Source organism: Diceros bicornis, chromosome 11 (assembly GCF_020826845.1).
Source record: "Diceros bicornis minor isolate mBicDic1 chromosome 11, mDicBic1.mat.cur, whole genome shotgun sequence".
Classification (NCBI taxonomy): Eukaryota; Metazoa; Chordata; class Mammalia; order Perissodactyla; family Rhinocerotidae; genus Diceros; species Diceros bicornis.
Window position 1 is genome coordinate 67287355 of NC_080750.1, and position 26900 is coordinate 67314254.

At 47.9% G+C, this 26900-nt stretch overlaps 1 protein-coding gene across 2 annotated transcripts in view; it reads right to left on the reverse strand.

The window, feature by feature from the left end:
- Window positions 1-6037: 6037 nt before the first annotated feature.
- Window positions 6038-26900, reverse strand: part of DPYSL2 (dihydropyrimidinase like 2) — a 132168-nt gene continuing 111305 nt past the window's right edge. For both annotated transcript variants that reach the window (XM_058550476.1, XM_058550477.1), the window contains exons 8-14: window positions 24263-24383; window positions 15395-15551; window positions 14777-14918; window positions 12267-12437; window positions 8867-9046; window positions 7868-8033; window positions 6038-6562 (exon numbers count right to left, since the gene is read on the reverse strand). In XM_058550476.1, coding sequence (XP_058406459.1) covers window positions 6471-6562; window positions 7868-8033; window positions 8867-9046; window positions 12267-12437; window positions 14777-14918; window positions 15395-15551; window positions 24263-24383 — 1029 coding nt within the window. In that variant the 3' untranslated portion in view covers window positions 6038-6470. The remainder of the gene's footprint in view (window positions 6563-7867; window positions 8034-8866; window positions 9047-12266; window positions 12438-14776; window positions 14919-15394; window positions 15552-24262; window positions 24384-26900) is intronic.

A 26900-nucleotide genomic window follows, 5' to 3' on the forward strand; every position in this document is an offset into this window, starting at 1 on the left:
AGACCAGCTGCGATGGACTGGACTTCCATAGTCCCCTGTTGCACAGTAGCACTCGGGCCTCTGGGAATGCAGCCGTGGCCTGGAGGGAGACCAGGCAGTTGAGGATGGGTCATGAATTCTCATTCCTCGTGATTCATTCCTCATGATCTGGCACACAGTGTGGATTGCCAGGGAGCAAGTGAGCAATAGTCAAGGGGTCCTTCACCATGAAGGGGTTGTCCCTGTGCTTTGGAGTTGGTGCTCCAGATCAAGACAGAGCCGTGCGGGGGCTACAGGCTGGCAGGGCTCCTGGGGTGGGGGAGGGGGGATCCAGAGCTGGGGATTGTTCAACAGGTACAATTGGAGGACATGGGTTCAAGGATATTGAGGGAACTAGTAAGAGAGTTCAAGTGCATGCCATGGGGTCCTGGTGGGATGCCAGGGGGAGGCTAATAGCCAATGGACAACCGAGTCAGGAGACTGAAGGTGTCTGACATGAGAAAGCGGGTGTGGTGGGAGGGGGCGGACAGGAAAGCTGGTCAGACAGCGGAAGAGAAAGCTGGGAGCCCACCTCCCTACATCTGGGCGGGACACCCACAGTCCATCCCAGCACACGGCCAGCCCTTCCCCTCCTTGTTCTCTTGAGAGACACAGCCCTTGCCGACGTTCACCTAATACTTAAATACGTAGTAAAAGATAAAAGATGTGTGTCTCCAGCAGAGGGAGTGCAACACCAAGAGTGAGGTGACCGCCTGTAATAGCTTGTGCCCTGAGAGGCCTCTTGAACTGCTAAGGGATAAAAATGGCGAACCTCTGGAGTGATGGGAAAAATCAAGGGAAATAGCCATCAGAATGGAAAGCCTCGAAATAAAGTCCACTGTACTTTCAGTCTTCTCTGAGGAGGGATTGATCCTAAAGTGCTGTGAACAGCAAAACAAGAAGTTCTCCTCTCCTGCCCCCTTCTTTCCCGAGGGGTCCACCCTTGGATCCTATCAAGGATCCCTAGTGTCCCCAGAGTCCCAAGACAAAGCTGAAAACAGCCAGTCTCAGGCAAGGTCCTCGCTGGAGGAGTCGGGGCCACTTCTCTCTGACTTCCACCCGCCCATCACACACACCAGGCTGCAGGATGGTTCTGTGTTGTGCGATGAAGTTTATGAGGATGAGGACTGTTTGCATAACCACAGTGCGCACGAGGCTTAGTTGCCAAAGCTAATCATATGAATAATCTCAATGCAATAAATTATTTGAACCATAAAACTTTATATGGTGTAGCGTTTGGTTTTCAACTCTCCCAGTGGGACTTCGTGGGCCCCTTACTTTATACCCAGCCCTGGAAGCCCCAAGCCTCGAGCAGATGCCACACTTCTCACTGCCAAGGGCAGCCCCTGCCTGCTCACTTCCTGCCTGCACCAGCCCTCTCATGACATCAAATCCTCATAAAATGACCACGCACTTACACACCCAGGGCCCTTTGCTCCTTTTCAAAGTATTTTCAATAGACGTTATTTTATTCACTCTTTCAAGATCCTTATAAAAATTAATTGTATATATGTACACCTATGTGTATACACATATTTGTAATTTTTCACCAAAGCAACATAATTTCCCCAAATCTTGTTTATAAAACTTAATGCATCAAATTGTTTTCCTTTACACTTTTTGCCCTTCTCTAAACCATTGTCCTCCTGCTCTCTGTGTTTTATGGGCCTCTCATGCCTTCTTCCCTTGGAGCCCATGTTCCTCCAGGTTTGTGTTGGCTTCACGAGATCATGGTACTCTTTTCTGAAAAGCTCCCATTTGTCCACAATTTTCCTCCATGAGTCTGCCTAACTACCTCCACAGTCTGATTCTCTGGCACTTTCCATCTTTCCTTATCCCACATCCTTCTAAGCAGGAGCTTCGTCATAAGAGATAGTAGAATAATAGTGATCAAAACATGGCCACTGGCCTCGATAGAACGGGTTCAAAGTGGTTCTATCATGCTGAGCAAGTTGTTGAACTATCTGTGCTTCCGTCTCCTCACCTGCACAATAGAAAAACAATAGTGCCTTCTTCTGGGTTGCTGCAAAGATGAACTGAGTTGATGTGTGGAATGCCCTTAGAGCAATGCGTGTCACATAGTAATAAATGTCAGCTGTTAGCAACGTGACTTTGACCAACAGACTGTTTTGTTTAACAATCGACACCATCTCTGATGTCTCATATTCTACAGTCTCTGCAGTCAACTAAAGACCTGTGTGGTCATCAGTCTGCATCTGCTAATCTATTTCTACTTTAGGAGAGACACAGGACACTGTTTCCAACAGCTTCCTATTGCTTCTTTGCGATCCTCTACTCTACACCATATCTGATTTGTGGCTTGCCCCTTCTGATTTGGTCCTAAGCTGGGAGTTAGGTTGAGTAGATAACATCATCTCTCTCTTGCAGGGAGGGTAAATACGGCCCAGAGAAGCTAAACAGCTTTCTGAAAGATGCATAACTAAGCAGCAGCACATCAAAACTTACCGCACCTCAGTTGATGGGAAAAGCATACTTCTGCCTTTTCTTATGTGTGCTACATATATGTGCTACAAAAACCTGCCAGAGAATATAACTTTCAACTCACAGCAATACAAGACAAAACACTTCCTGAAGCATATGCATTTCACTTCCGTTTTCCTGATGCTCTAAAATCTGTTTTTGGATTAAATCACACCACCAGAGTTAAATACCTGGCCCCATGGGACTCCCTTTAGAGTACCCACTCTCCGCCCATCCTTCTGCAATTCTCTGCTCAAATGGACCCACAGCCACTCCCAGCACCTACACAGGCCTCCCTGCTGGGTGTCCGAGAGCAGACTCACAGCTGGTGTGGACAGCCCTTGGGGGGGCTGTTTCCCAGGGGTTGGACAGGACTCAGACACATGGGCTGAGGGGTCCACAGGCACCAGCATGAGGCCTGTTTCGGTGTGGGATGAAGCCTGGGTGGGAATAGGAGAAAGATGGGCTGTGAGCCTGAGATTTCCACTTTAACTCTTATTGCAGGTACCTCTGATGCTAGAGCAAGCCTTTTTGCCCCCCTCTCCTGGACAGATTTGATTTTCCAGGATAAGCAGCAGCTCTACACACGCCACATTGGTTGCTGGGGAATCCGGAACTTGCCCTCAGGGCTGAGGACCAGGAATCTGTACTCCTTCCGGAGGACTACTTTATTCTCCTGTCACTCTAATGTTACATGGTCTTTCGGCCACGTTTCGCTTTTTTGTGTTTGCTGCTGAACCGCTCAGAGCTCCCTCACAGGTTTACAGCCTCGTGGCAGGTGTGCTGTACTCAAGCCATTCAGGCTTTCTCTTTCCTACTCTTACTTGCCCTTCATCAAATGCTGCTTATAAAAGCTTGCTATAGTATATATATTTTTGTAAATCACCTCATATCTTGTTTGGACAGGGCTGGATAGAAAAAAAGAGAAAGGAAGAGAAAAAGACCAACGGTTTGTCGGGCCCGGGGAGCCCCAAGCACACACCTCCTCATTCAGTGTTTTCAGCACCAGCAACACTAGCGCAGGTTAACAAGATGACCAAGCGTCCCTCTCACCCGATGTGCCTTCTTAGCACTTGCTTGGGGGCAGGAGAACGGGTGCTTTATGTCCTGGTTTCCTGCAAGCTCCTTGGCTGAGCTCTGGGGGCAGGTCAGCACACTTGAGCCTCTTATCTTCAGGCCCCAGGTCGTGTGCAGGCTCTCCAGGTGAACACACTGCAGGAGGGCAGAGAACCCCGAGGGGTCGCCACTCTGACCTATCTGGCCCACCCGATTCCCAGGCCCAAACTCATGATTGCAGCTTGATTGTGGAGGCTCACGTGTCCTCTCTAGGATGGAGTCTATGGATTTCTGACACTCAGCTCTGTGACGCAGAGCTCTGCTAGGAATGAGACCTCAGTGGCCTGGATGTAACAACCTGTGACATGCAGTGAAATCTCTTGAATTGGTGGAGTCATCAAAACGAGGTCGCAGGCGCCCGTGAAAGCTTCAGGAAGGGAAGTCTCGCAGGAGGGCGGGCCAGGCAGCTGCCTCCTTGAATATCTCAACACAGACACATGCTGAAACAACCACATTTTGCTTTATTAGGCGTTCCATGGTAATATAACACAGAGTTCTTCAGGAATAATAAACACGAGACTTGTTTTTTTACCATAATTATTTTGCCATTAAGACAGCGGTTACAAAAAAAAAGGTACTCTTCTGGCTACACACATGATCAGCTTCAGCACTGAAAATTCCTCCACTCATGGGTCACAATCACAATTCCAAGGATTAAAAACCATCTATGATTAAATCCTACGCTGTTTTAGAGCATCAAGTCACTGCAGTTACTCAGTTCTGAGATACTGTCAATTTATTTTAGCATTTACATATGACATTCATTGAACAGACACACAAAGCAAGCCCACAGGTAAACATGCTTACACAACCTGCGGAATCTTCGGGTTTTGTGTTAAGAGAACAATCCAAATGACCAAAACGACCATGACCAGTACAGGAAAAACAGGAAGACTCAAGTGAATACTGAGGAGCTGCAAGTGTTTCTTAGAATTGAAACAAAAAATTTTTTTCCAACTTGTTCAAATTTCCTCGAAGTGCAGGTGAGAAAAAAAAAAGCAAATATATTAAGTTAACCAATTATTCTTTAAAAGTGCAATTTACTTTTAAAATAACAAATAAACAACAACAACAACAAAAAATAACCCCCAACCATAACCCCAAAGGCAGAACGTATGGAGAGACGAGTGTAAGGATGTGATGACCTACGTCTTTAGGTTACGCTTTACAAAAGCAGATTTGGTTTAATCAAAGCCTGCAAACATGACATTGCTTAGGAGAAGCTGTAAACACGTTTGGAAGGAAATGCCACACAAATCAGCGAAGACAGGGACGGGCACAAAGGCAGCTCTGGAAGGGTCTCTGAGACAGGTGGGTAGGGATGTAGACACAAGGTCACCTGTGGGCTCCAAGGGGGCCACACGTCTGATTTGTAAGGTTTCCTCCCCACAACAGCTCCAACGTATCACTTATTAAACAGATTTTTCCTCTTGCAAAGTAAAATGGACTTTAAGTTAAATTTCCCCAGGATTTTCTCAGTTGAGAAGGGCTCCCTATATTGCATGATGTCTTTTGAAATAATTGGACAAGAAAAAAATATGTTTTTCTCCAAAGTAAGAAGGTATTTTCTGGAATCCCAAAAGATACTTAGCTGGGAAACGGCAGGACCTCAGGGCCAGACTCTCACCAGCTCAACGCCTCTGAGCTGGGTGGGGGCTGGCTCGAGGCTGGTTGGTGCACTTGGGTTTGGGGTTCCATTTACAGATTTGATCATGCCTTTAGCGAGTTAGCATTGCACAGAGGAAAAAACTCTTACGGCCTATAGCCTCAGACTTCTTCAACATCTCGGCACTGTTTGAGGTTCTATTCTGGGCCCACCTGTGAGGGTGTGGGTGAGTAACTCGGCCCTTCCCTGCACCTGGGAAGCGTCTCAAACTCAAACGCATATCCTCGTGACGGCGAGTGGGTAGCACCAGTCTCACGGGGACTACGACAGCAGTCCCTACAGTTGTGATGACAAAGCTCAACATCCTTCCAGGCAGGTTCTTATGCTAGATCCAGTCATTTGAGAAGACAACGGGGAAGGAGAAAAAACACCGTCTCAGAGACAAGGGCTGGAGGAAGCACAAAGAAAGAGACAGACGTGAAAATATTCATGAGTGAAAAAGCTAGAGAAAGAGGGCAGAAAAGTGGTGAAGAGAGAAGAGAATCCTCAAAAGATTTAATCTGCAGCAAAATCTAGGCCAAAAAGAAAACCCGCCCTTTATCAACAGTTGACCCAGAAGACTATGGAATGACGATGTGGACATTTTGGAGCCTCTCAGGGGGTACAGGATGAGTTTGCCAACCACCCTGATCAGCTTGATGGTGACATAATTGCATCATTAGGATGTCCAGTTCAAACCCCTTGTATTAATATTGAATTAGGCTTTCCAATTTAGCATTTAAAAAAAAAAAAAAATCTCCCCCCTCCCCCGCCCACCCCTCCCCAGCCGCACAAAGAAAACTTTTTAAAATTTAAAAAGAAAAAGGCAGCTCTGGCCAATTCACTTTATCTTCCCCTCCATGAAAAGGAAGAGGACAACAAGTACAACAGAGGTTAGAGATGAAAAACACCCTCGTTATGATTTGCTTTGTTCGCATGTCTGAGTGTTGGATGCAGTTCTGTGTATGGGGTTGGTGAATAGACTTGGGTGTGATATTCGTAGATGTGTAGGGAAGTGGGTGAGCAAAATCAGTGACTCCAGGTGAGGGACGGAGTGCGGGGCCCTAGAGGGAGCCCCCCGTGAACTGGCTGCCCCACAGTAACTATCACAGGCTCTTAAAAAAAAAAAAAGGAAGGAAGGAAGGAAGAAAGTCTCAGAATGTCTTCAGGTGTCCCATCCCCCATCCCCAGGCGGACTGCGGCCGGAACTCTAGCCCAGGCTGGTGATGTTGGCGCGGCCACCAGGGGGAGCCACGATGCGCTGGGTGGTGCGGCGGGGAATGTTGTCGTCGATCTGGGCGCCTGGAGGGGAGAGAGGGGCGAGGGTCAAAACGCAGCTACGCGAATTCTTGCTCTAAACCAAAGTAACACGGCTGGGGCGGGGGGCGCGGGGCCGGGCAAGGCCCATTCTTTGTCCTCTCAAAACCTCACTGGCAGCTTGGACTACAGCAAAGGGATAGGCCTACAGTATCATAGACTGTATACAGCAGTCCTTACAGAAGCTAGTTGGTTGGATGCATTGCTTGAAAAAGTAAAACCACGTATAAAATAACACTACGTGTGAGGCTTCTGACTGCTCAGACCGCATCCCGTCCCTGTCCTCATTAGTCAAAGTGAGAGTGGCTTTTCTGAAGGTGCAGCCCTCCGTCTGGCATTCTGTCCCCAACACTGCACACCCACTGTGTAAGCAGAAGTGGCAGTGATGATGGCTCCTTATATCTGAACGGCCTGGGGAGATGAGACAGCACAGACATTTTTATTATTCATTTTACTTTGAGAGAAAACTAAGCTTCGTTATTTTTAAATTTCATGGTAATCCATATATGGCATATATGGTAACTTTCTCAAAACCAGTATATTTGACAAGAAAAAAAAACCTATCCAGTTAACTGTTTCTTTAACATGCCATAGAAATCTGGATACGCATCTGTGGCTCAGGGAGCTGGAAAAGTGGAAGGTTTCTAGTCACAGGCCAAGTGAGGGACTGGAGGCAAGTTTCAGGTAAGGAAGCTCTAAAATCTGGACCATTTCCTCTCGCCTTCCCTGACATCTGGTATTTTATCCAAACAAATAACTAACAACGATCACATGGCTCTGTTCTAGGCAGTTTACATGTCTATTAACTCATGTAACGCTCACAACAACCCCACGAGGCAGCCACTACTATTATACCCATTCTAGAGACGAGGAGACTGAGGCACAGCCAGCATCTGGGCTAAGAAGTTAAGCTGTTGAAACTCCAGACTCCACAAGCTGAACTGCTACAATATACTGCATGTGTGGGGGAGAAAAGAAGTCCTGAAATACCACAACACCCTTTTTTATGACGGACATAACACATTGAAAAAATGTCCTCCTAATATACTGGGTGTTACACACAGCATATGCACCATGACATTATACGTGATATGAACTCATGCCAACATTCTGAAACCCACTGGCCACTGCTGTGAATTACATCTCTGGTGATATTAGTGTTTCCTACTTTGGGAAGAATGGGAGTATCATTCCTTTCTGCTTCTGCTCCTCCTACAAGTGCTTCCAGACTCGCCAGCTCCGCTGAGCGTGGCCCTGCAGAACTGGGCCCTAGCCACACCACAGCCGTACCAGACAAGCTGAATCCAGACTGGTGCAGGTTCCGGACAGGCGGGGCCTGCTGCTTGGCAGGAGAGGTCTTAGCGGAGGAGGCTGGAGTGACCGTCTTGGGTGTCACAGACACCTCGCACACGGGTCCGTCATACAGGCCGCGAGGAACCCCTCTCAGCTCCGCCAGCTGCAAAACACAAGAGCCTAGACTCAGGCACGTTCGCAGAGGATGGCTCCTCGGCAACCCTCCTGATGGGGATGGCAGACAGACCAGGACAGCCTGTGAGATCCGGGGCTGGAGGGCTCTCCTTATGGACGGGAATGGCAGGGACAGAGGAGAGCATGGAGCCAGCCCCCCGGTTCTAGGCCAAAGCTCCCCCAAGGTGGATCATGGGCAACTGGTTACTCTATAAAACCTGACTAACACTTCTTATCATTTTTCCCCCGAGGCACTTTAACTTCAACCCTGTAGGAACCCCTAAACGTGTCGTGAAGAAGATCTGGTCTCACACTTCCTTTCCAATCTCACTCTCCCTTTAACTCCCTTATAGCTCCATCCACTGCCTGCCTCCCAGTCACGAAGCACCAGTGCTGTAGACTGTTCACCATGCCCTGAATACATTGTACATTTTCCATGCTCATGACATTCTCTCTACCTAATTCCCTTGTCTCCCTTCTTTGACTTGTCAAACTCCTACTTAAACTTCAAGACCCAACTCAAATTGCCCTCTCTCCATGACACTTTCCCCCATGACTCCGCAACAGTGGTTCTCTCCTCTGAACCTCATTGCACACTCCTCATCACAACACATACTGTAGTCTCACTTCATTCTGGCTGGCTGTAGACAAGCCTGACTCATCTGCTGAAATTCTGAACTCTGGGAATAAAAAGACCATATTTCCCTTATTCCTGATTCCTCCATCTTCATCTGAATATTCCGGCTCAAAGTGCTTAGAAAGTGCTTATGGAATTGAACTTAATCCATGATAAAAACAATTCATAAGATCAGAGCTACTCACCCTGCTCCTTGCCTTGATACGCTTGTAAACAAAATCAGGGAAGGGCTTCCGGGGAATGTAGCGCCCAGAGCCTTCGGTGACATGAAGGGTGCCATCTTCCAGGACAATCTTCCCCTGGCTGATGACCACCAGTGGAGAGCCACGGCACTCCATGCCCTCGAAGATGTTGTACTCAAGAGACTAGAGGAAGGGAACAGAGAGAGGTTCAGCCACGCCCTGCCATCCGGGCCGGATCTAACCAGCCTGGCGGCTCCCACTGCCCCGTATCATGAACACAAAAAAAAAGGCCCAAGATGCAGTCCCTGTCCCGACTGGCCGCCCCAGCAAGCACTTAATCTCTATATCTCCATTTCCCTGTCTAGAATGTGGAACAGTCTTTTCCTATTTCTCAAAAATTTGGGGGGAAATAATTGAACAGAAAAACTGTAAGGAAAAGCCTTGGGATTTATAAATGCTACACAAATATAAAGAAAATAATTCGTTGTATTAACAGTGACTTTGTTCTCACGAACTCAAGCTCCAATCAGATTCAGATCCAAAGGCCTTCTCTGAGCAAGTTCTAAATTTAATCTTGAAATGAGCCGCGCAGGAGTAGGTTTTCCCTCTGGCTTGCCTGGTTTTCCAATCTGTTAGCGATGTGGTTAAACTGAAGGCCCTAAATGAAAGGACTATGGTAACCTAAGAGACAGGCCTTTGATAAAATGAGGTTTAGTTCATTTCATTTGCCTCCCTCGCAAGGCTCATGTGAGGACGACAAAACGAAAAGCATCAGGCGTGTGTAGATCACCACGAGAATTCTGTCAGCTCTGAAGCGACCTCTGAAGGCTGTGCATCATCCTTTAAGGGCTGGATCAACCCCATCTCTTCCATGTCACTCCACAGCTAACTGTCTACACCCTGAGAAACTCCTCTGTGCCCTAGTGGATTGTAATGGAGACAAGCCTGGACACAGTGCCACCTGCCCTGGGTTCACAGCCCAGGTCTGCTACTCTCCAGCTGTGTGACTTTGGACAAGTCCCTTACACTCCTGAGTCGCAGCTTCCCCATTAGAAGGGAATAAGGCCCACGTCGCAGGACTAATGCCAGGATCACACGAAATGCAATGAACATAAGCATGTGGCAGCCTACTGAGCACAAAGCAGGCATTTAGAAAATGTTCATCCGTTCACTGTCTGATTTTTTATCACACTTTCCCAACAAGTCTGCAAGCCCTTTAGTGTCAAAGACATCGTAAGACGCATATATTGCCTTCAGGTGCCTATAAATGACTATCACAGTGCCTAGCAGAGCTCTGGGCCATCGCCCAATTTTAAAAGGTGGAGGCACCAGCTCGTGACTCTAAGTGACTTAACATTAACGAGTCCATGGGTGGGTCACAGCCCACAGTATTCAGAACCACGAGGCAGTGAGGCTTCGTGGTTCACCAGGTGTAGAAATTTTTAACCTACATCCACACAGCCTCCCTAAAATTACTCATCTGGCTGGATGCCTGGGAAATCCAAGCAGAGGCTTAGCAACAGGGCTGTCAATAATAGTTAGCTAAATGCTCCAAATTAAAGCTAATTAGTCCCGTGGTAGGAAACACTGTATTACACGGGGAAAGCCTCCTATTTGTATTCTCCAGATGATTAATGCTGCACAGGCATGCTTAGTGGTGGCTCCTTCAAACAGGTGAGGATGGAAAAGAGGCACTTCTGGAAATCAACATTTCTCACACGGGTTTCCTGGAGGTAAAAGGGTAGAGCGGTGCTATTGCTCTGGAAAGGTTTGGGTGGAATGTCTGGAGGACAGACTCTGTCTTCTTGAATCATCTCTCCTTCACATCCTCTCTCTGCCACGTTAAGAGCTCCAAATGCAAGCTTCCTGGCTGGGTCATCTGCAGCTTAAACAATGAGTCCAGTTCGCCCTTCATCTTACCTCTGGGGAGGGGACTCTGCAAGGGAGGGGAAGCAATTTCTCCATCTAAGCCTGACCAAGAAGCTGCAGACACAGTCTGGTAGGGAAGAGCCCTGGACAATTTTGGGTTCTAATTCTGGCTCTACCGCAAAATAGCTATGTAACGTTAGACCGGTCACTTAAGCTCTCTAACCTCTGTTTATTTATCTTCCCAATCGGGATAATAACACCATCCCTTTATTGAGAAGGCCAAATGAAAGAGTAAAAGGGACTGTGATGTTAAATGTTATGAATAGGTAGGTTCACTGGGCAGGACCCTAGGACCCCTGCCCGTAAAGAAGCCATTCTGGACTCCCAAGGGATTGTGATCTAAGTTACAAGTCAGTATGGCTGTAAGGCTATGCTGCGAAGCTAAGCCAGGGCAGTGGGGAAGGAGGAAAAAAGTCAACTAGGAACGCTGAGAGCTCAGCAGCCTTCCAGAAGGCACCCACAGACGCCAGCGAAGCTAGAGTGAGCCCCGCAGCTCAAGTGCCTCTGCCCAAATGGGAGAGGAGTGGGATATGGCCAAGGGCCCCGGGCTGCCCTGGAGGGATGCCAGAAGCCCACCCTTGCTCTGTCACGGTGCTTGGCGGAGGTGTCAGTACTTGCTGGCTGAGGCTACCTGGGGCAGGCAGTCTAGTCTACATACAAACATACACTAGTCTACATATAAACATACACACGTAGTTTTTTATACGAAGAACCAACGGTATCTAACACTTCTGCCTCTCTTCTAGAATCACAGGACTCCGAGACCTCGTCTAAATCCCTCGTTCTCAAGTGAGGAGCCTGAGACATGACGAAGTCACTTGCCCAGGGTCCCGTTAACAAAACAGGACATCCCCAAGCTCTGTAGTCTAGACTGAGACGCAAGAGATACCTCAAAACTGCAGAAACTAAAATCCTGATCAGAACGGCTGCTGGGGGCATTTCTTCTACTTGGGGAGAAGTCCAAGTCAATCAATTCCTTTAGGACAATAAGAGCACCTGTCATTTAGGTTTCTGTACAGCAACAGTGACATGAGAAAACAGGGGCTTAAAAGAATAAAAGTGCCTAGTGGCCATCTCAGGAGTGGACATGTGAATGTTTGATGTAGGTTCCTTGAACCAAGTGCTGCTGTGAGAGGTGCTGCACCAAACTATTAAAATGGAATGGCGCCTGACTTCTAGAAGCTTCTGATGCCCAGGCATGACTTTGGAGACTCTAAAGATCTACAGATAGAGACCTCTATCTATACAGAGGCCATGGTACTCCAAAATGATGATAAGAGTAACAGTCTTACTGACCTCATTAAAGAAAAGGAAATAGCTCTTTTTTTCTCAGAAAATTGCAGGTTATAACATATTCTGGGGAAAAGTTCTTTCCTATCACAGTGAGTTCTTTTCATAAATCCTCTCCCTGCCTCTGTCTCTTTCTGTGGCTGTCATTCGTTTGGACTGGGTCCGTGTGGCTAGCAGGCCTTACGCTGTTGTGGGTCTTGGCAGAGATGGTTTTAACGCTGTCGGGGTCCCAGATGACCAGGTCAGCATCGGATCCCACAGCAATGCGGCCTTTCCGGGGGTAAAGGTTGAAGACTTTGGCTGCGTTGGTGCTGGTCACGGCCACAAACTGGTTCTCGTCCATCTTCCCAGTGACCTGAGAAGTACAACACACACACACACACCCCAAAAGCAAGTTAAAAAGTTGAAGGGCATTACTCTACTTAGCAATAAAAAGGAATAAACTTTTGATACACACAACAACTTAGATGGATGTTAAGGGCATCATGCTGAGTGAAAAAAACAATCTGAAAAGGTCACATACTGTATGATTTTCTTTATATAACATTCTCAAAATAACAACGTTGTAGAGACGGAGAACAGACGGAGGGGTGAGATGGAGATCTCTCCAGGGTTAGGGGTGGGTGTGACTATGAGGGGCAGCATGAAGAGGGTCTTTGTGGTGATGGAGGAAATCTGTGTCTTGACTGTGGTGGTGGTTACATGAACCTACATCTGACAAAATGACATGGAACTATACACACACTGTGCCATTGCCCGTCTCCGGGTTTTGACATCGTACGAACGTTATCTAAGATGTGACCATGGGGAAGACTGGGTGAAGAGTATGCAGGACCCCTCAGTCCTATATTTGCAACTTCCTCTGACTCCATAATTATTTCAAAGTGAAAAGTTTAAAACAAAAGTTGAAGGAACAATGCCTCTTCAGGAAATAGCACTTGACTTGAATGGCTGTCCTTGTCAAAATACAGGTGTGGTCTAGGATTCTGGCCTAGGCAACTCAGGAGTCTCGGCCCCGAGCCTGGCTTTCCACAGCATGCCACAGGTGCCAATCACACCTCCCCATGTCCCTCCCTGCACTTTCTCCTCTCCACCACTTGTGCTCCGCTTCCCTTTAAACGCAGAACTTGAGGAAATGAGTGCCTGTCTCTAAGTTAGGAAACCCGCTCAGAAGCCAGAAGAAAAATGGGCAAAGGAAATAAGCTGGTATCAAGAGAAAGAGAAAAATACAAATGGCCAATAAGCATATGAAAAAATATTCACTCTAATCAGTAACTGGAGAGATTAAATGTAAAACAATGAGACACAAAATTCACTAATCATCAAATCAGCAATACTTGTGGGTTTTTTGATGATGATAACAATTTGAACCTGGTGGAAGAAACTGGGGAAAGTCATACACTGTTGGTGGCATATAAACTGGTACAATCTTTCCAGAAGGAAGTTCGACAATATATAGCAAAAGCCTTAAAAATATACACACCCTTTGACCCAGAACTACTACTTCTAGAAATTTCTACTACAAGCATAATTAAAGATGTGTCCAAGGATGTGTTTACAAGGATGTTCAACCCAGTAAAAAAATCAGAAACAACATAAATGTTTAACCAAAGAATTACAAATGAATTACAGTTCAGCATTAAGATGGAATAGTTTGCTATTAAAAACCAAGTTTTTCACATATATTTAAGGATGTGGAGAGGCTGCATGATACACTGTTTTTAAAAACAGGCCACAATGTTTGTATGATGCCGATGTTATTTACACACTCACACACACACATCATATACACACGTGCACTCTTACACTGGCAAAAAATGGAAAGACATTTGCCAATGTTAATTGCAGTTATATATCTGAATTATAGTTTTTATATCTGAAAGATGGTGTTATGAGTGATTTTTATTTACTTATTCTTTTTGGAATAAGGATATACAGTTTACATAATATAAGAAATTCATTAAGAAACAGAAAACCTTTCTGTTATCACGTTTTAAAACATTGACGGGGGCCGGCCCCGTGGCATAGTGGTTAAGTGCGCGCGCTCCGCTGTGGAGGCGTCCCACATAAAGTGGAGGAAGATGGGCGTAGATGTTAGCTCAGGGCCAGTCTCCCTCAGCAAAAAGAGGAGGATTGGCACGGATGTTAGCTGAGGGCTGATCTTCCTCACAAAAAAAAAAAAAAGAGAGAGAGAGATAAATAAATAAATAAATAAATAAAACATTGAAAACGAAAAAGCCCAAAGATCCCTTACAGGTCAGTGTGCGTTCATCAAAGCAGGCCTGCCAGGAGCCTGCAATGGGGAGAAACGCTAAGCCCAGAAGGCCTGAAATGACAATTTTAAGGAAATTGAGTCCATTTCCAAGAGCAGAAGATTAACTGAGAAAGTCACCAGGTTGCTAAGGAAGCTTTTCCCTGACTGATCAAAAGAGTCATATTTTAAAGACTCGATGTTTTTTTTCAGTCTCCACTGATCCACAGATGATAATGATAAGAGATATATATGTAATATTTACGAGGAAATGACCTATAAGGAGCCTTGGGTTTCCAAACCTAAGAAATATTGTCACACAAGTACCAGCCTGTAGAAATTTTCTCAATTGCCATTTTAAGGCCTACATGAGACCTTTGCCCTCTGCTGAGGAGGCAGGGGAAAGCTGAGCCCAGCACATGAGTGAGACCACTGCTCCTTACCACAGCCTTATCCCAGATGACAGACATCCGCTCCTCGGTGCCATTGGTGCCTTCAGGGATCAGGGTGAAGTTGTCCTTCCCCACAGCCTTCTGGGCGGTGTTGAAAGTACAATGTGCACTGCCAGTGACCTGGAGATCTCCACTGGAAGGGAACAGAAGACTGGCTTTTAACAAATCTTTGACTTCAAATCACCTTTGAACATTTTTGTTTTTTTAACGTGCCAGGCCACTGAACGTTTTTGCAATAGCCTATCCTCCCCTCAGGAGATAGGAAACTGGGGAAGACATGACATGGTATTGAAGCTTTTTTACAAGGCTGTGTATCTAAATCTACTGTGTGAGGCGTCTGGTGGGTGACACTGCCCCACAGTGGAAGCCTTGATACCTCCTTCATCCCCTTTGGTTGACTTTCAAGATGGCCCAGATTTTTATCCAGAATTCCCCCTAGAACCACATCGGAATGATAATCTCTTGTTCCCGTTTAGCGATCAGAGTTTGGAGCACAAGGGTGCCTTTGTCTGCAAGCCTGCTTTCACCCACCATGTTGTAACCCGCCACGTCAGTCTGGTTTGAGGAAAGACTGAGAATGGAAAGTGAAAACAAGTCGCCAAGACTCACCAGGACAGCAAGGAGTTCAGAAAGTCCGGAGTGGTCGGGTCGGGGCTCAGGGGCGGGGAGGTGACGAAAGCAGCAGCCTTGGCCCAGTTCTTGCTCCAGTAGTGGGAGCCATCAGTTCCCAGGCTGGCGGTGATGGGCTCGCCATACACCACGGTTCCTGACAAACACAACAACAAGGCTGGGTATGCTATAAGGAGAGAGGCAGGAGACCACTGCTGCTGGAGCCATCCCCTTGCTGGCAGCATGCAAGTGCTCTCACCATCCCTTCAAGGAGGATGCGAGCCGTCTCACAGGTGAGGAAATCGATGCCTGGGGAGGTCAAACGCCTCAGCCAGCCAGTCACCGGTCCAACAGGTGCTCCCTAAGATTTCACTTTGGCCCCTACTCTTCTAACCCAATACATTCTCCCTACGTGATCCCAAATGTTCCACCTCCCACACTGATGATCCCAAAATCTTTTAACAATCTCCAGCCAGACTGCATTCAAGCACCCCATCCCAAGCGGCTTCTAGACTCTGATTTTGGGGTGATCCATGGCACCTCAAACTTAACCTTACTGTTCACCAAACACTCCCCTGGCTCTCCCAACATGTCCCAGGTCCCCTGCACCGTTGGGCTCTGGCTAATGGGCCGACAGAGGAAATTAGATGTGTTATCAGCGGGCTGAAGCATCTGGGAGCAAGTACACAGCCCTCCGCCAGCCCTGGTGGTCTAGTGGTTAAGATTCTGCGCTCTCACCGCTGCAACACGGGTCTGTTTCCCAGTCAGACAACCACACCACCCATCTATTGGTTGTCATACTGTGGCATCTGTATGATGCTGAAAGCTATGCCACTGATATTCAAATAGCAGCAGGGTCACCCACAGTGGACAGGTTTCAGCGGAGCTTCCAGACTAAGACAGACTAGGAAGAAGGACCTGGCCACCTACTTCTGAAAAAATTGGCCATGAAAACCTTATGAATAGCGTGGAGCACTGTCTGATACAGCGCTGGAAGGTGAGAGGATGGTGCAAAAAGACCAGGTAGGGTTCCTCTCTACTGTACACAGGGTCGCTAGGAGTCAGAATTGACTCCACTAACAACAAAACACAGCCCTCCAGATCTGCCCAAGAGACAGTCTGGATCCTTGAGTCCCACCCGAAGGGAGCTGCTCTTGAGTGCCACCAGATTCATAGAGTGAGAAATAAAGGATTTTGCACAGTTACGCTATTGAGATTTCAGAGTTTCCAGAAGCCTAGTCTAACTTAATTAATACATTGTCAAGAAGGAATGTCAATTCCCTGATGCTACAATCATGTCCTCTTTTCCGCCCATTCATGTGCAAGCCAGGAAGTTGGGAATCATTTATATCCTTCAAATGCCAATGCTTTAACACCGTAAAAACATCTTTTCCTTTCCACTCCACATACCTTCCCTTAAATCAGCCCTCCATGATTTCTTCCCAGCTCATTCCAGCAGAGCCTCCCCATCAGAGTTTAGATTTATTTTTGCTTCCCCAACCTTGGATTCACTCTCCGTGACACTTCCAGAGTGATCTTCCTAAAACATAACCTTCCCATGATATTCTCCTGCATAAAATCCTCCCAAGGAGCCCTCTGCCTTCAAAGATAGAAACAAACTTCTCGCTGAAACATCGGATGCCCTTCATTATCTGGCTGCATATCAAAGCTGATCTCTTCTTTAACACTGTCCAAAACTCAATCCCGTCCTCCAGTCCAATAATCCAATAATCATCCAGTTTTGAATTTTTTGATTCTCCATTTGATGGCGATATCCTGAAAAAAATGAATCTGCCTGCACATGGTAGGCACTCAATAAATGTGTGTCAAGTTGATTAAAGAGCATAATATTTTATTAATTAAAGGCATGAGAGCTGGAATTGGATCCCAGGCCAGCCCTCCCACCACCAGGAATTCACCTCTCCTCACCTCCTCCCATCACGGGGCTAACCCCCACCCTACAGCAGTCCTGCCAAACGTTCCCTTTTCTCCCAACACAGGGCCCTCAAGGCCAAACCCTTCTCAGTCAGGAATGTGTCTCCTTTCCTCTGCACAGCCTTTTTCAAGGCCTTATCTCTTGATAATATACCACAACACCCTCTGCTGCAGTCAGCCGGCCGCTCTGAGAGCTGGCTCCTCTGACTGCCCCCTCCAGCCTCAGGAATGTCACAAAGGAGTTGCTGTTCAGCCAGGGAGTCTCAGAGGCCACAGCGGGCAGCTCACTTGAGGAAATCAGTAACAATCCCCAGCAGGGGGGAGGGCTCCAGAACCCAGGGGAAGCCTCACCCAGAAGGAATCCCCAGGAAAAAAACGGCCAATGCTCAGAATCGCCTGGAAGGTCCCCTGGGTTCCTGACCTACTCAAAGCCTCCCAGGCAGGATTTGGTCCGAGGAGCCAGCTGGGCAGCTGCACCAACCGCCCCAGCTCATCCCAAAGTGGAAAAACGCCACATAATAAGAAGGCCTTGGCTGCTACCGAGGCTGTTTATGCAATGCGAATGGCTAAGCAGGACCCAGTGCTGGGCACTCAGCTCTCACAGGCCCGCCGGCTCCCAGCGTTGGGTTTGAGCATCAGCAGGAACCGGCTGAGCTGAGGGTGGCCCTCCTGACCCAGGCAGGTCTAGAGGTCCCGCTGCCTATTGTCTGGGCACAAAGGTGAGGTTTGTGCAAGTCATTAGGAAAACAAAGGATCTGTAACCATAAAGGTTTCCTGGTTTTGTCGACGTGAACAAGTTCAAGAAAGCAGAACAGCTTGGAGAAAAAGAACCGCCTGTCCGTCTTTGAAAATCCAGACAAGCATAGTTTCCTGATCTTCCTGTAAGTTGTTACTGCTCATCCTGCCCCCGAATCTGCTCTTCAGTCCTGCTTCTGGAAACCTGAGTAAGAGGAGGGGCTGGTTCCTGGAACGTGTCCTGAATCCCACAAGTGTGAGTGCCCTTGACCGTGGCCTTCATCTCACTCTGTGAAATACAACGCAGATCGGGGTGGGGAACCTGGTACCCAGGGGCTGGGTCCCGCGCTCTCTGTGCACAGGAACCTGCACCTCACCACAAGGGAATGGACTCGGCCTTCAGCCTCTGAAAACCTAGAACTGGGTCGGAGCTCCAAGGCGCTTGCTGATCAGACCTGCCTCCTTAGAGCAAGGCTGAGCCAGGACTCCTGGGCTGGGGCCAAGCCGAGATGGGGGCACCCGGAGAAGCAGGGGTGCATCTCACGGCTCCTTTCTGTTCAAATTCCAAGGGATTTGGAGGTCCTTGCTGTCCTTTGGTTATTTCTTTTCTTCAGCACCCCCGGGCAGGGCAGGAGTTAAACTGGCCTGTCAGAAGCCTCCACCTCCAGGGGAGTGTGGGGTCCACGGGTGGGGGCTCTGCCTCCCAGCACCAACGGCCTGGCCTCCCCAGGGCCTCTCCCCATCTTGTAAACACTGTCCCCGAGGGAGCCGGGGAGGAGCCTCTGGACTGCAGTCAGGCCACAGACACTACTGAACAGCATGCCAGAAATAACTGCCACTAATAATAATAAACCACGAAATAGGCTTAATTGGCCTTTCCGCACTCCTCTACACACACTGCTGACGCTTTCTTGGCGGCAGTTGGACCTTCATGATTTTCTTCTCCAGGGAAAGTCTAAACTGAAGGATGTGACCCGAGCCAGCCCCTGGCAGGCTCTCTCGGATGGCCGGGAACTACAGGGGCCTTGGGGTGGTGTTTATTCACAACGGGCCTGGGGGCTGAGTGCATTCATGAAGAATAAATGGAAGGCTAGGGTTTAGACACGTTTGACAGCTCCCAGTCTGACAGTCAGTCATTTCCCATGAACAAGAAGAGGAGGACAAAGCCACAGTAGAAACAATGCAAAATCATGTATTTCAAAACACAGCCACAAAAGCACAGGGACACACACACACACACCACTCTCCCTCTCCTCTCAGAGAGCCCATGCCAAAACCCATCAGCCTGGGGTCTATCCGTGGATCCCCCTGTCAGATTTTGATACCGAGAGTTGTTCTAGAGGAACAGAATCTTAAAGTTTTCTGAATTGGTTCTGGGGTTTCTGTAACTGGCTTTCTAATCTGATTTAATTTAACGGCACTAATGACTCCGTTTCCAGTAGGAGAGAGTGCTGCCAGTCCACAGTGTGAGGGGGCAATAGAAATGCACTAGATACCACCACTGGATGCTCCTGATCAAATGCTTAAAGAGGCAGAGTTCTGGGTGACTGTGTATTTGACACCTTAGCACATTTTTGTCAAACTGAGTATAGCAAGATTGGCTGGTTGTTCCTAATCAATGCTGGGCAAAGTGGGGAAAGAGAAGGATCCGTTCAGAGATTCAAATTCCCAGTTCAAGCTCCACATAAACGACCCGAAAGTTTCCATGTCTGCCCTGAAGGAGAGCCTCTTCCAGTAGCCTCAGAGCTAAAACCAAACCCAGAGTCCCACCCTGCAAGCGGCTGGATTACAGCGCAACTAAATTCCCAACTGCAAAGCATCTGCATTACAGTGAGGGCACCGACAGGAAGGGGTCCTGCCGCCAGACGGCCTTCGGAATCGGCCTTCGGAATCGAGCTGCAACATCCACTCTTCCCTGAGTCTCCTGCAAGTTTCAGCCTTGCCAGTGCCCACAACTGTGAGCCAATTCCTTAAAATCGCTGTGTGTGTGTGTGTGTGTGTGTGTGTGTAGATTCTGTTTCTCTCGAGATCCCTGACTAACCCAGATTTTGGTGAGATTTTATGATATTCACAGCCACTCTCTGGGTTCAAGATTGCTAGGCTGTACATTAGCTTAACACTAAGGATTCATCCCCAGTTGGGGTAGTCGTCGTGGGCCCTATGACCATGAGCTTCTCATTGTGCCCAAGCCATTCTTCTCGACCCGCAGGGCACAGGGAGTCTTGTCTCAAATTTGGATTCCCAGGGCTTAACACCCCTCAGCAGCCACAACCGTTCTGAACGTTTCTGCAGCTGGGTTATGGGGGTGCGGAGGCAGGGGGGATGGAGAAGGATGTCCACCAGATGAGGTCATCAGGCCCCACCTACGTGCTACCATTCACACACGGAAGGCAGCAGCAGCCACGCTAGATTGCGCACGTGAACAAAATGCAGGCTGAGGGAGCCCGTTCTAGTGAGATTCCTGTATTAGATCCTAGTGGAAAGAGAGACGGCCAGGAATCGGAACTATAGGTTATTTCCCACCGGCTGGATGTTCTGGGGCAAGATATTCAATTTCCATGTTTCAGTTTCTCTTCCATGACAAGAGCCTATTAAATAGACCAATGTCTAAGTGTCTAAGTTCTTTTGATGAGTAAAAATTGCCCAGAGTATTCTGGTCCCGGTGTCTTCATTCCCCCATCTGCAGAATGGGGCTGATGATACACTGTCCTGCCGAATCGCACAGAACGGAGGAGGCAGCATGTGCAGCGGTCTCTCGGGAAAGACCACATGCGGTCATGTTGGATAAAGCAGGCATGTGAAGATAGTTCTCATTTCCGTTTTATTTCCTATCTCCACTTCCCTAAACGCCTCCTGTCTTAGATTTAGGACCTGTAGGGCTCTGGGTGGGCAGGCACACAGGGATCAACAGGAGGAGATGCTACTGCTGCTGCCCTTGACAGGAAGGTGATTTTCACCAGCTCACATCTGTAGAGAAACGCTGAGTCCTCTTATGCAGGCTGACCCGAGATGGGGGGGGGGGCGGTGCATGTCTGTAAACAGGGGCACCTTCCTCTGAGCTCTAACCTTGGTCGGCTTGCACCTCTTTGATAACATGACCACTTCCCACCGTGACTTCCCGATAGCGTGTCCCTCCCCTGCCAGTGAAGGAGCTAACAGGGCTGGGACCATTTCTCATCTCCAGCACAAAGGCCTGAAGTATCACATAGTAAAAGTTCGTTGAGTGAATGAATCTCTCCATTTTACAGATGAAGAAATGGAGCAGCAGACAGTTGGCAGTGTCTCACACTTGCCTCCAGGGGCCAGAAGAACCACCTGAAGTAGAAAAGCAATCCTTAGCAGAAAACCCTTGCCCTAGGTCAGCAGGTGTCTTGGCTCTGCTTTTCTAACCAGCGCAAAGTTAAACCTTCACTCTTTCATCACGATAACAGTAGGTAACGTTATTACATGATGCATCTTTACGTGCATTATCTCATTTAAGCAGCATCATCACCCTATGAGATGAACCACTATTACTATCCTCCCCTTGCAGATGGGAGAAGGAGACCTAAAGATGATCGGTGACCTGCCCAGTATCACGTGCTAGCGCATCATGGAGCTGGGATTTGATCCAGGACAGGATACTGACCCCAGAGCGCAAACGCTTAATACAGCCTTCTATTGTTTCTCTTCTCAGTCATTGGGGAATCCTCGCTTCTGTATTATCCATGACTCTGCTGGGTGTCAGCCTTCAGTTTCTACCAGGTGTGTTGAGGAACTAACCCCCAACAGCTACTGAGAAGGAGATATTCATAGCATTTCCCCTATTAAAATAATCTCAAAGCTTGAAGGTAAGTCGGATATTAACGTGGATATTGGTGGCCTGAAGTCAAATGCCCGACGATCAAAGCCCCATTCCATCCCCCTCACTAGCTCTGAGCTTCAGTTTACTCAGCTGCAAAGTAAAAAAAAAAGAGTACAAAAATTCCTGCCCAGCCGCCTCCCAATGTTGTTATGAAGTTCCTACGAGATGGAAAGAGCCTCCACAGCCTAGGAAGCAAGCTAGGATTTCTCATTCCTGCTCATTAGCACCCGAATGCACCGGAAATTCCTTTCTGGCAGCTTAGGCTTTCAAGGACTAAAGAGGGGCGGTTTGAATGCAAAAGCCACCCTGGGAACTACAATGTGGGCACAGTTGGACTCACATTTAGAAGGTTCTGGAAGGAATAGGCTGATATAGTCCCATGTATGCTCACCCCCCAATACACACACAGAGTCAAAGTCATAAAGACAACAGAGGGACGTTGGGCACCGAGTCGCAGAGTATCAGAGCAGGACTGGACTCTATAACATACTCCAACTCTGCATCTTCAAATGAGGAAACTGAGGCACAGAGAGGAGAAGGCACCCCAGCACTGCCAACAGGGCGGCCCAGCGCCCTACAACCCCAGACAAGGCTAGCTCCACCTGGCCCGGACTGAGGTCTGGTAGAGACTGGACTCCTCCATCCTCCAATCTGGACAAATGAAGAGTCTGAACTGAAAACAAGGCCTCAGTTTTTAAATTATGTTAAATTGTATGTTTAATAATATTAAAGTTATGTTAAAATGTTTGCTTAACTATTTGTTTCTTATTATCGCCTGGGTACGGTATGGTTGCTAAAATAAATAAAATAAGCTGCCCCCTAACTTCCCCTTTTCAGACACTGTGCCAACTTCCCCTTGCTCTGTGTGGAAGCAGCGATTCAGCGATAGCATTGGGTGCTGAGGCTGATTCCCATACTGCAAATGTGTGCCTGGGTGGTAACAGGCCCAGGTGAGCGAGGGCCACCGACAGAAATCATCCACAATATCTCCTAGAAGCACAGCTCAAAGCTGATTCTGAGTGGACGACGTTATTTTGGCTGAATGTTTATTTCAAAAAGGCAATTCCTTCTAGCTGCCAGGAGAGGGCAGGTCTCCAAGATGATAATGCAGCAAACATTTGATGCAAAGCCTAAGGCCAGAGGCCCCAAGAGCTCCAAAGAACAGGGGCCAGGAATTGCTGGGTCTGTCTGGAAGCCATCATCTCTTGGGACAAGCTGACTCAGTGGTCATTGAGTAATTTGTTCTAAGTCTTGCACGAAGTCACCCACCAGTGAAAACATCCTACGGTTCTCCTTATCCACGTGGATCATATCCCGCAGAGAATTAGAAACAGAACCACAGAGGTCAAACTGCCCCCTTATTGACAGAGAAAGACAGAGAGAAAGAGAGATGAAGGGATAGAAAGAGAATGAGATAAAGAGAGAGACCAAGAGATACACAGACCAGGACAAAGTTAGACAGAAACCAAGAGAGAAATGGAGACACAGAGATGGAGAGAGAAACAGAGCAAGAAATAAAGAGAAATCGAGATAGGGAGATAGAGAGATACAGAGAGGAAAAAGGGTAGGGGAGCATAATGAGGAGAGAGGAAGGAAGAAAGAAAGGAGGGAGGGAGGAGGGATCCTTTTATGATACTTATGTTCCCAACAGGCCAAGATCCGCCCTCAAAGTCAACTGTACGCTATCAGGCTACACTCCCAAGCACAGAACATGTGGTGTGATTATCCAAACTCATAGTCAACGGCAGGTTACAAGAGGGCTCTGCTGCATTCATAATGGATAAGTTGCTCCTTGGAACATCCTCTGGAAGCTACACTAGAAGCTGCACTTAGTAGATTAGTTTCCAAGAACCTTTTCGATGGATTCCATAGTGATAACAGAGAGCGAGCTTCAGCCCAGATTATATCAATAGAACTTACAGGAAGTGACTCGAGCACCAGGAGAGCGGGACATGACGGAATCTGGGCAAAATCCCCCGTCCCACGCCCCCACAAGACACTCCTACTTACCACAGCAGAAATCACTACCAGCCACCGAGGGGAAATGCATTTTGCAATAGAACGTTCCCCAGAAGGATTCTGTGGCAGATGGAAACTGATGTCATCTGTGTATGTGCCTAGTTTATTTAGATTGCACCAAATTAAATCCAACTTTTCTATAGAAGGGAGGCAGGAGGGAAATGTGCCTGCCCACCCACTCTTTGCTGCACGCGGCTCTAAGTAGATACTGACAAGGCCGCAGCGGCGGAACAGAGGGAGAAACGGGAGCTCCCTGCCTTGCTCAGCTGTAATTAGGTTAATACTGGAACGTGATGAAAGCCACCCACTTGGCTCGAGGGTCCGGTGGCACTTACCCTTTTTCCGGGCCTGGGCGATGACTTCGGCCGCGCTCTTGCTCATCACCTTGGTGATGTACAGAGGGCAGTTGGTCTGGTTGGCGATGGTGATTGAACGATTCACAGCTTCCGCCTCAACCTACAGAAGAGCATCTAAATGTGAGAACTGTGCCCACTCCATGAACCCCTCACTTTACCCTCCACCACCGAGAGAGACCAAGACGAATGAGAGACCACTGTATCCTCAAGATCCTACCTCGAGCGGCACTGCAGAAGGGGGATGTGACTTACCCAGTGTACTCAATATTGGTTTGTTTGAAATGATGAGGCAACTCCCCCCCAGCCCTTTTGAGTGGTTCTCAAAGTGTGGTCAGCAGGCCTGGGAGTCTATAAGAAATGCATATTCTCGGGCCCCCCAGACCCAAAGGATCAGTAACTCTGGGAGTAGGACCCAGAAATGTGGGTCTTAACAACTCTAGGGGGTTTTTACATCTGCTAATGTTTGAGAACCAATATGCACAGAAACTGATCACTCCAAATTCAGTGCATCCGTTCTAGCTGCACAGTCGAGTCAAGACATATAGTGATGCAATTTTTTTGCCAGGCTTCTGTCCGATGCCCACGAATGAAGCCAGCATCGCCCAAGGAACAATGCGACCTCACAGGGCTCTGGGAACGGAGCAGGCAGCATTTGTGTAAAACCAAAGGCCCTCTGTGTAAACACGACCACGGCCAGCCACAGACTGGTACGACCCTCGGCACGAGATGGGAGAGATGCTCTGATTAATCATCTGATTCTTTAAACCTGACGCTTCAATGAATGATATTTCAAGACCCCAAGTGACTACTGGTAAATACCTGATCAGGTAAGACTACTTAGATCAACTTGCCTCTTACAGAGGAATCAGCAGTGTGGGTTTAGAATGACAACTGAAGGAGCAGACGGAACCGGAATGACAGGGCTCAAGAAGTCTTTTGCTCCCTCCCAAATCCTGGCCAAAGGCGGTGGCTTCAGCTCCTTGAGTCAAGGGGCTGGGTCTTACTGGGTTTTTTGTATCCTCCATGCCCCACCTTCAATAGCTCCCAACGTCGAGCCCAGTACACAGCTGGTGCTCAAAAATGTTTACTGAATAAATAAACGACTTCATTTTGTGTTAATGGTTAAAGCTCTTCCATAAAGAGCTGCTATTTTCACAAGAAATGACTGAGCTCCTAACTGAATCATCTTAGCTAACCGAGTCTCTACAGGAGCTTGGCCGAGAGCTGAAGTTCTGTAACTGCATTAACTGGTAATCTAATTTAATAAACTAAGACAACTTTATTCACTTTTGGCCTTTCAGGCATCAAATATGTGAAGAGAGATGTCTAGAAATCTAAAGGCAAACCAAATGGCTCTTGAAAAAGCTCATTAAACTTCCAAATGTTTTTAATTCCTGGAATAGCTGACCGATCGGCCCTCCCTCTCCTTGGCCCTAGTTACAACAGAAGTGCCTCTGGCCCCGGCAGCACAGGGGAGGGACATCCTGGGTTTCTGTGGTCACCTCCAAAGTCCACAGAGTGACATGCAAAAAGGACTTCCCTGGAATCCTCACCCCTGGGAACAGGGGTGCAGGGGACCACCAGATGTTCTGACCCAGCCCAGACACCTTCGCAAGTGAACAGAGGCACTGCTCGCAACTGCAGGGGCAACTGTGTGCAGCGGGCTGTCGAGGGTGAACTGGAAAGTGAAATCATACTAATTAGGGAGTAAATGGCAAGTGCCATTTCTGTCGGGGGCCCTACTCTTGAAGACTGGCGTCCGCTAGGACTGGCTTTGGATTGAAGATTCCAGGTCCCAGGGCCCTGTCTGGACCTGCTCATCCACTGTGAGGTGAGTTCTGACCCTTCCCCGGCCCCAGCCTGGCACAGGCCTGGAATAAGGGCAGAGGCCCAGCTACAGGGTGACCTCGTTGAAGGAGAAGGTCATTTAAATCCAGCTCTCCAGGTTCCACCCAGAACCATGGAAGGACCCACATTTTACCCTTCAGTGTGTGTATGTGTATGCCTCCAATATAAACACAAACTGTCTTACACACAGTGAACTCTGATTTAAATAATATTGCTTTAAAGTATTATAAAAATAGTATTATAGTTTAAAAGTAAAAACTTTTATTTGCCTTATTATAGAGCTATCAGGGATTAGGGGGTCATCTAGCCCTGCATTCTAATTTTAAAGATGAGGCACCCAAGGTCCAGAGAGGTAAACAACCTCTCGAGGAACACAGGACAGTGTCAGTGCACACAACAGTGTCCGTGCACAACAGTGTCCCTACACACAACAGTGTCAGTGCACACAACAGTGTCACTGCACATGACAGTGTCACTGTATGACAGTGTCAGTGCATGACAGTGTCCCTACACACAACAGTGTCAGTGCACGACAGTGTCCTTACACACAATAGGGTCAGTGCACGACAGTGTCCCTACACACTACAGTGTCAGTACACATAACAGCATCAGTGCACAACAGTGTCCCTACACACAACACACACAACAGGGTCAGTGCACGACAGTGTCCCTACACACAACAGCTTCAGTGCACGACAGTGTCCCTACACACAACAGTGTCCCTACACACAACAGCATCAGTGCACGACAGTGTCCCTACACAGAACAG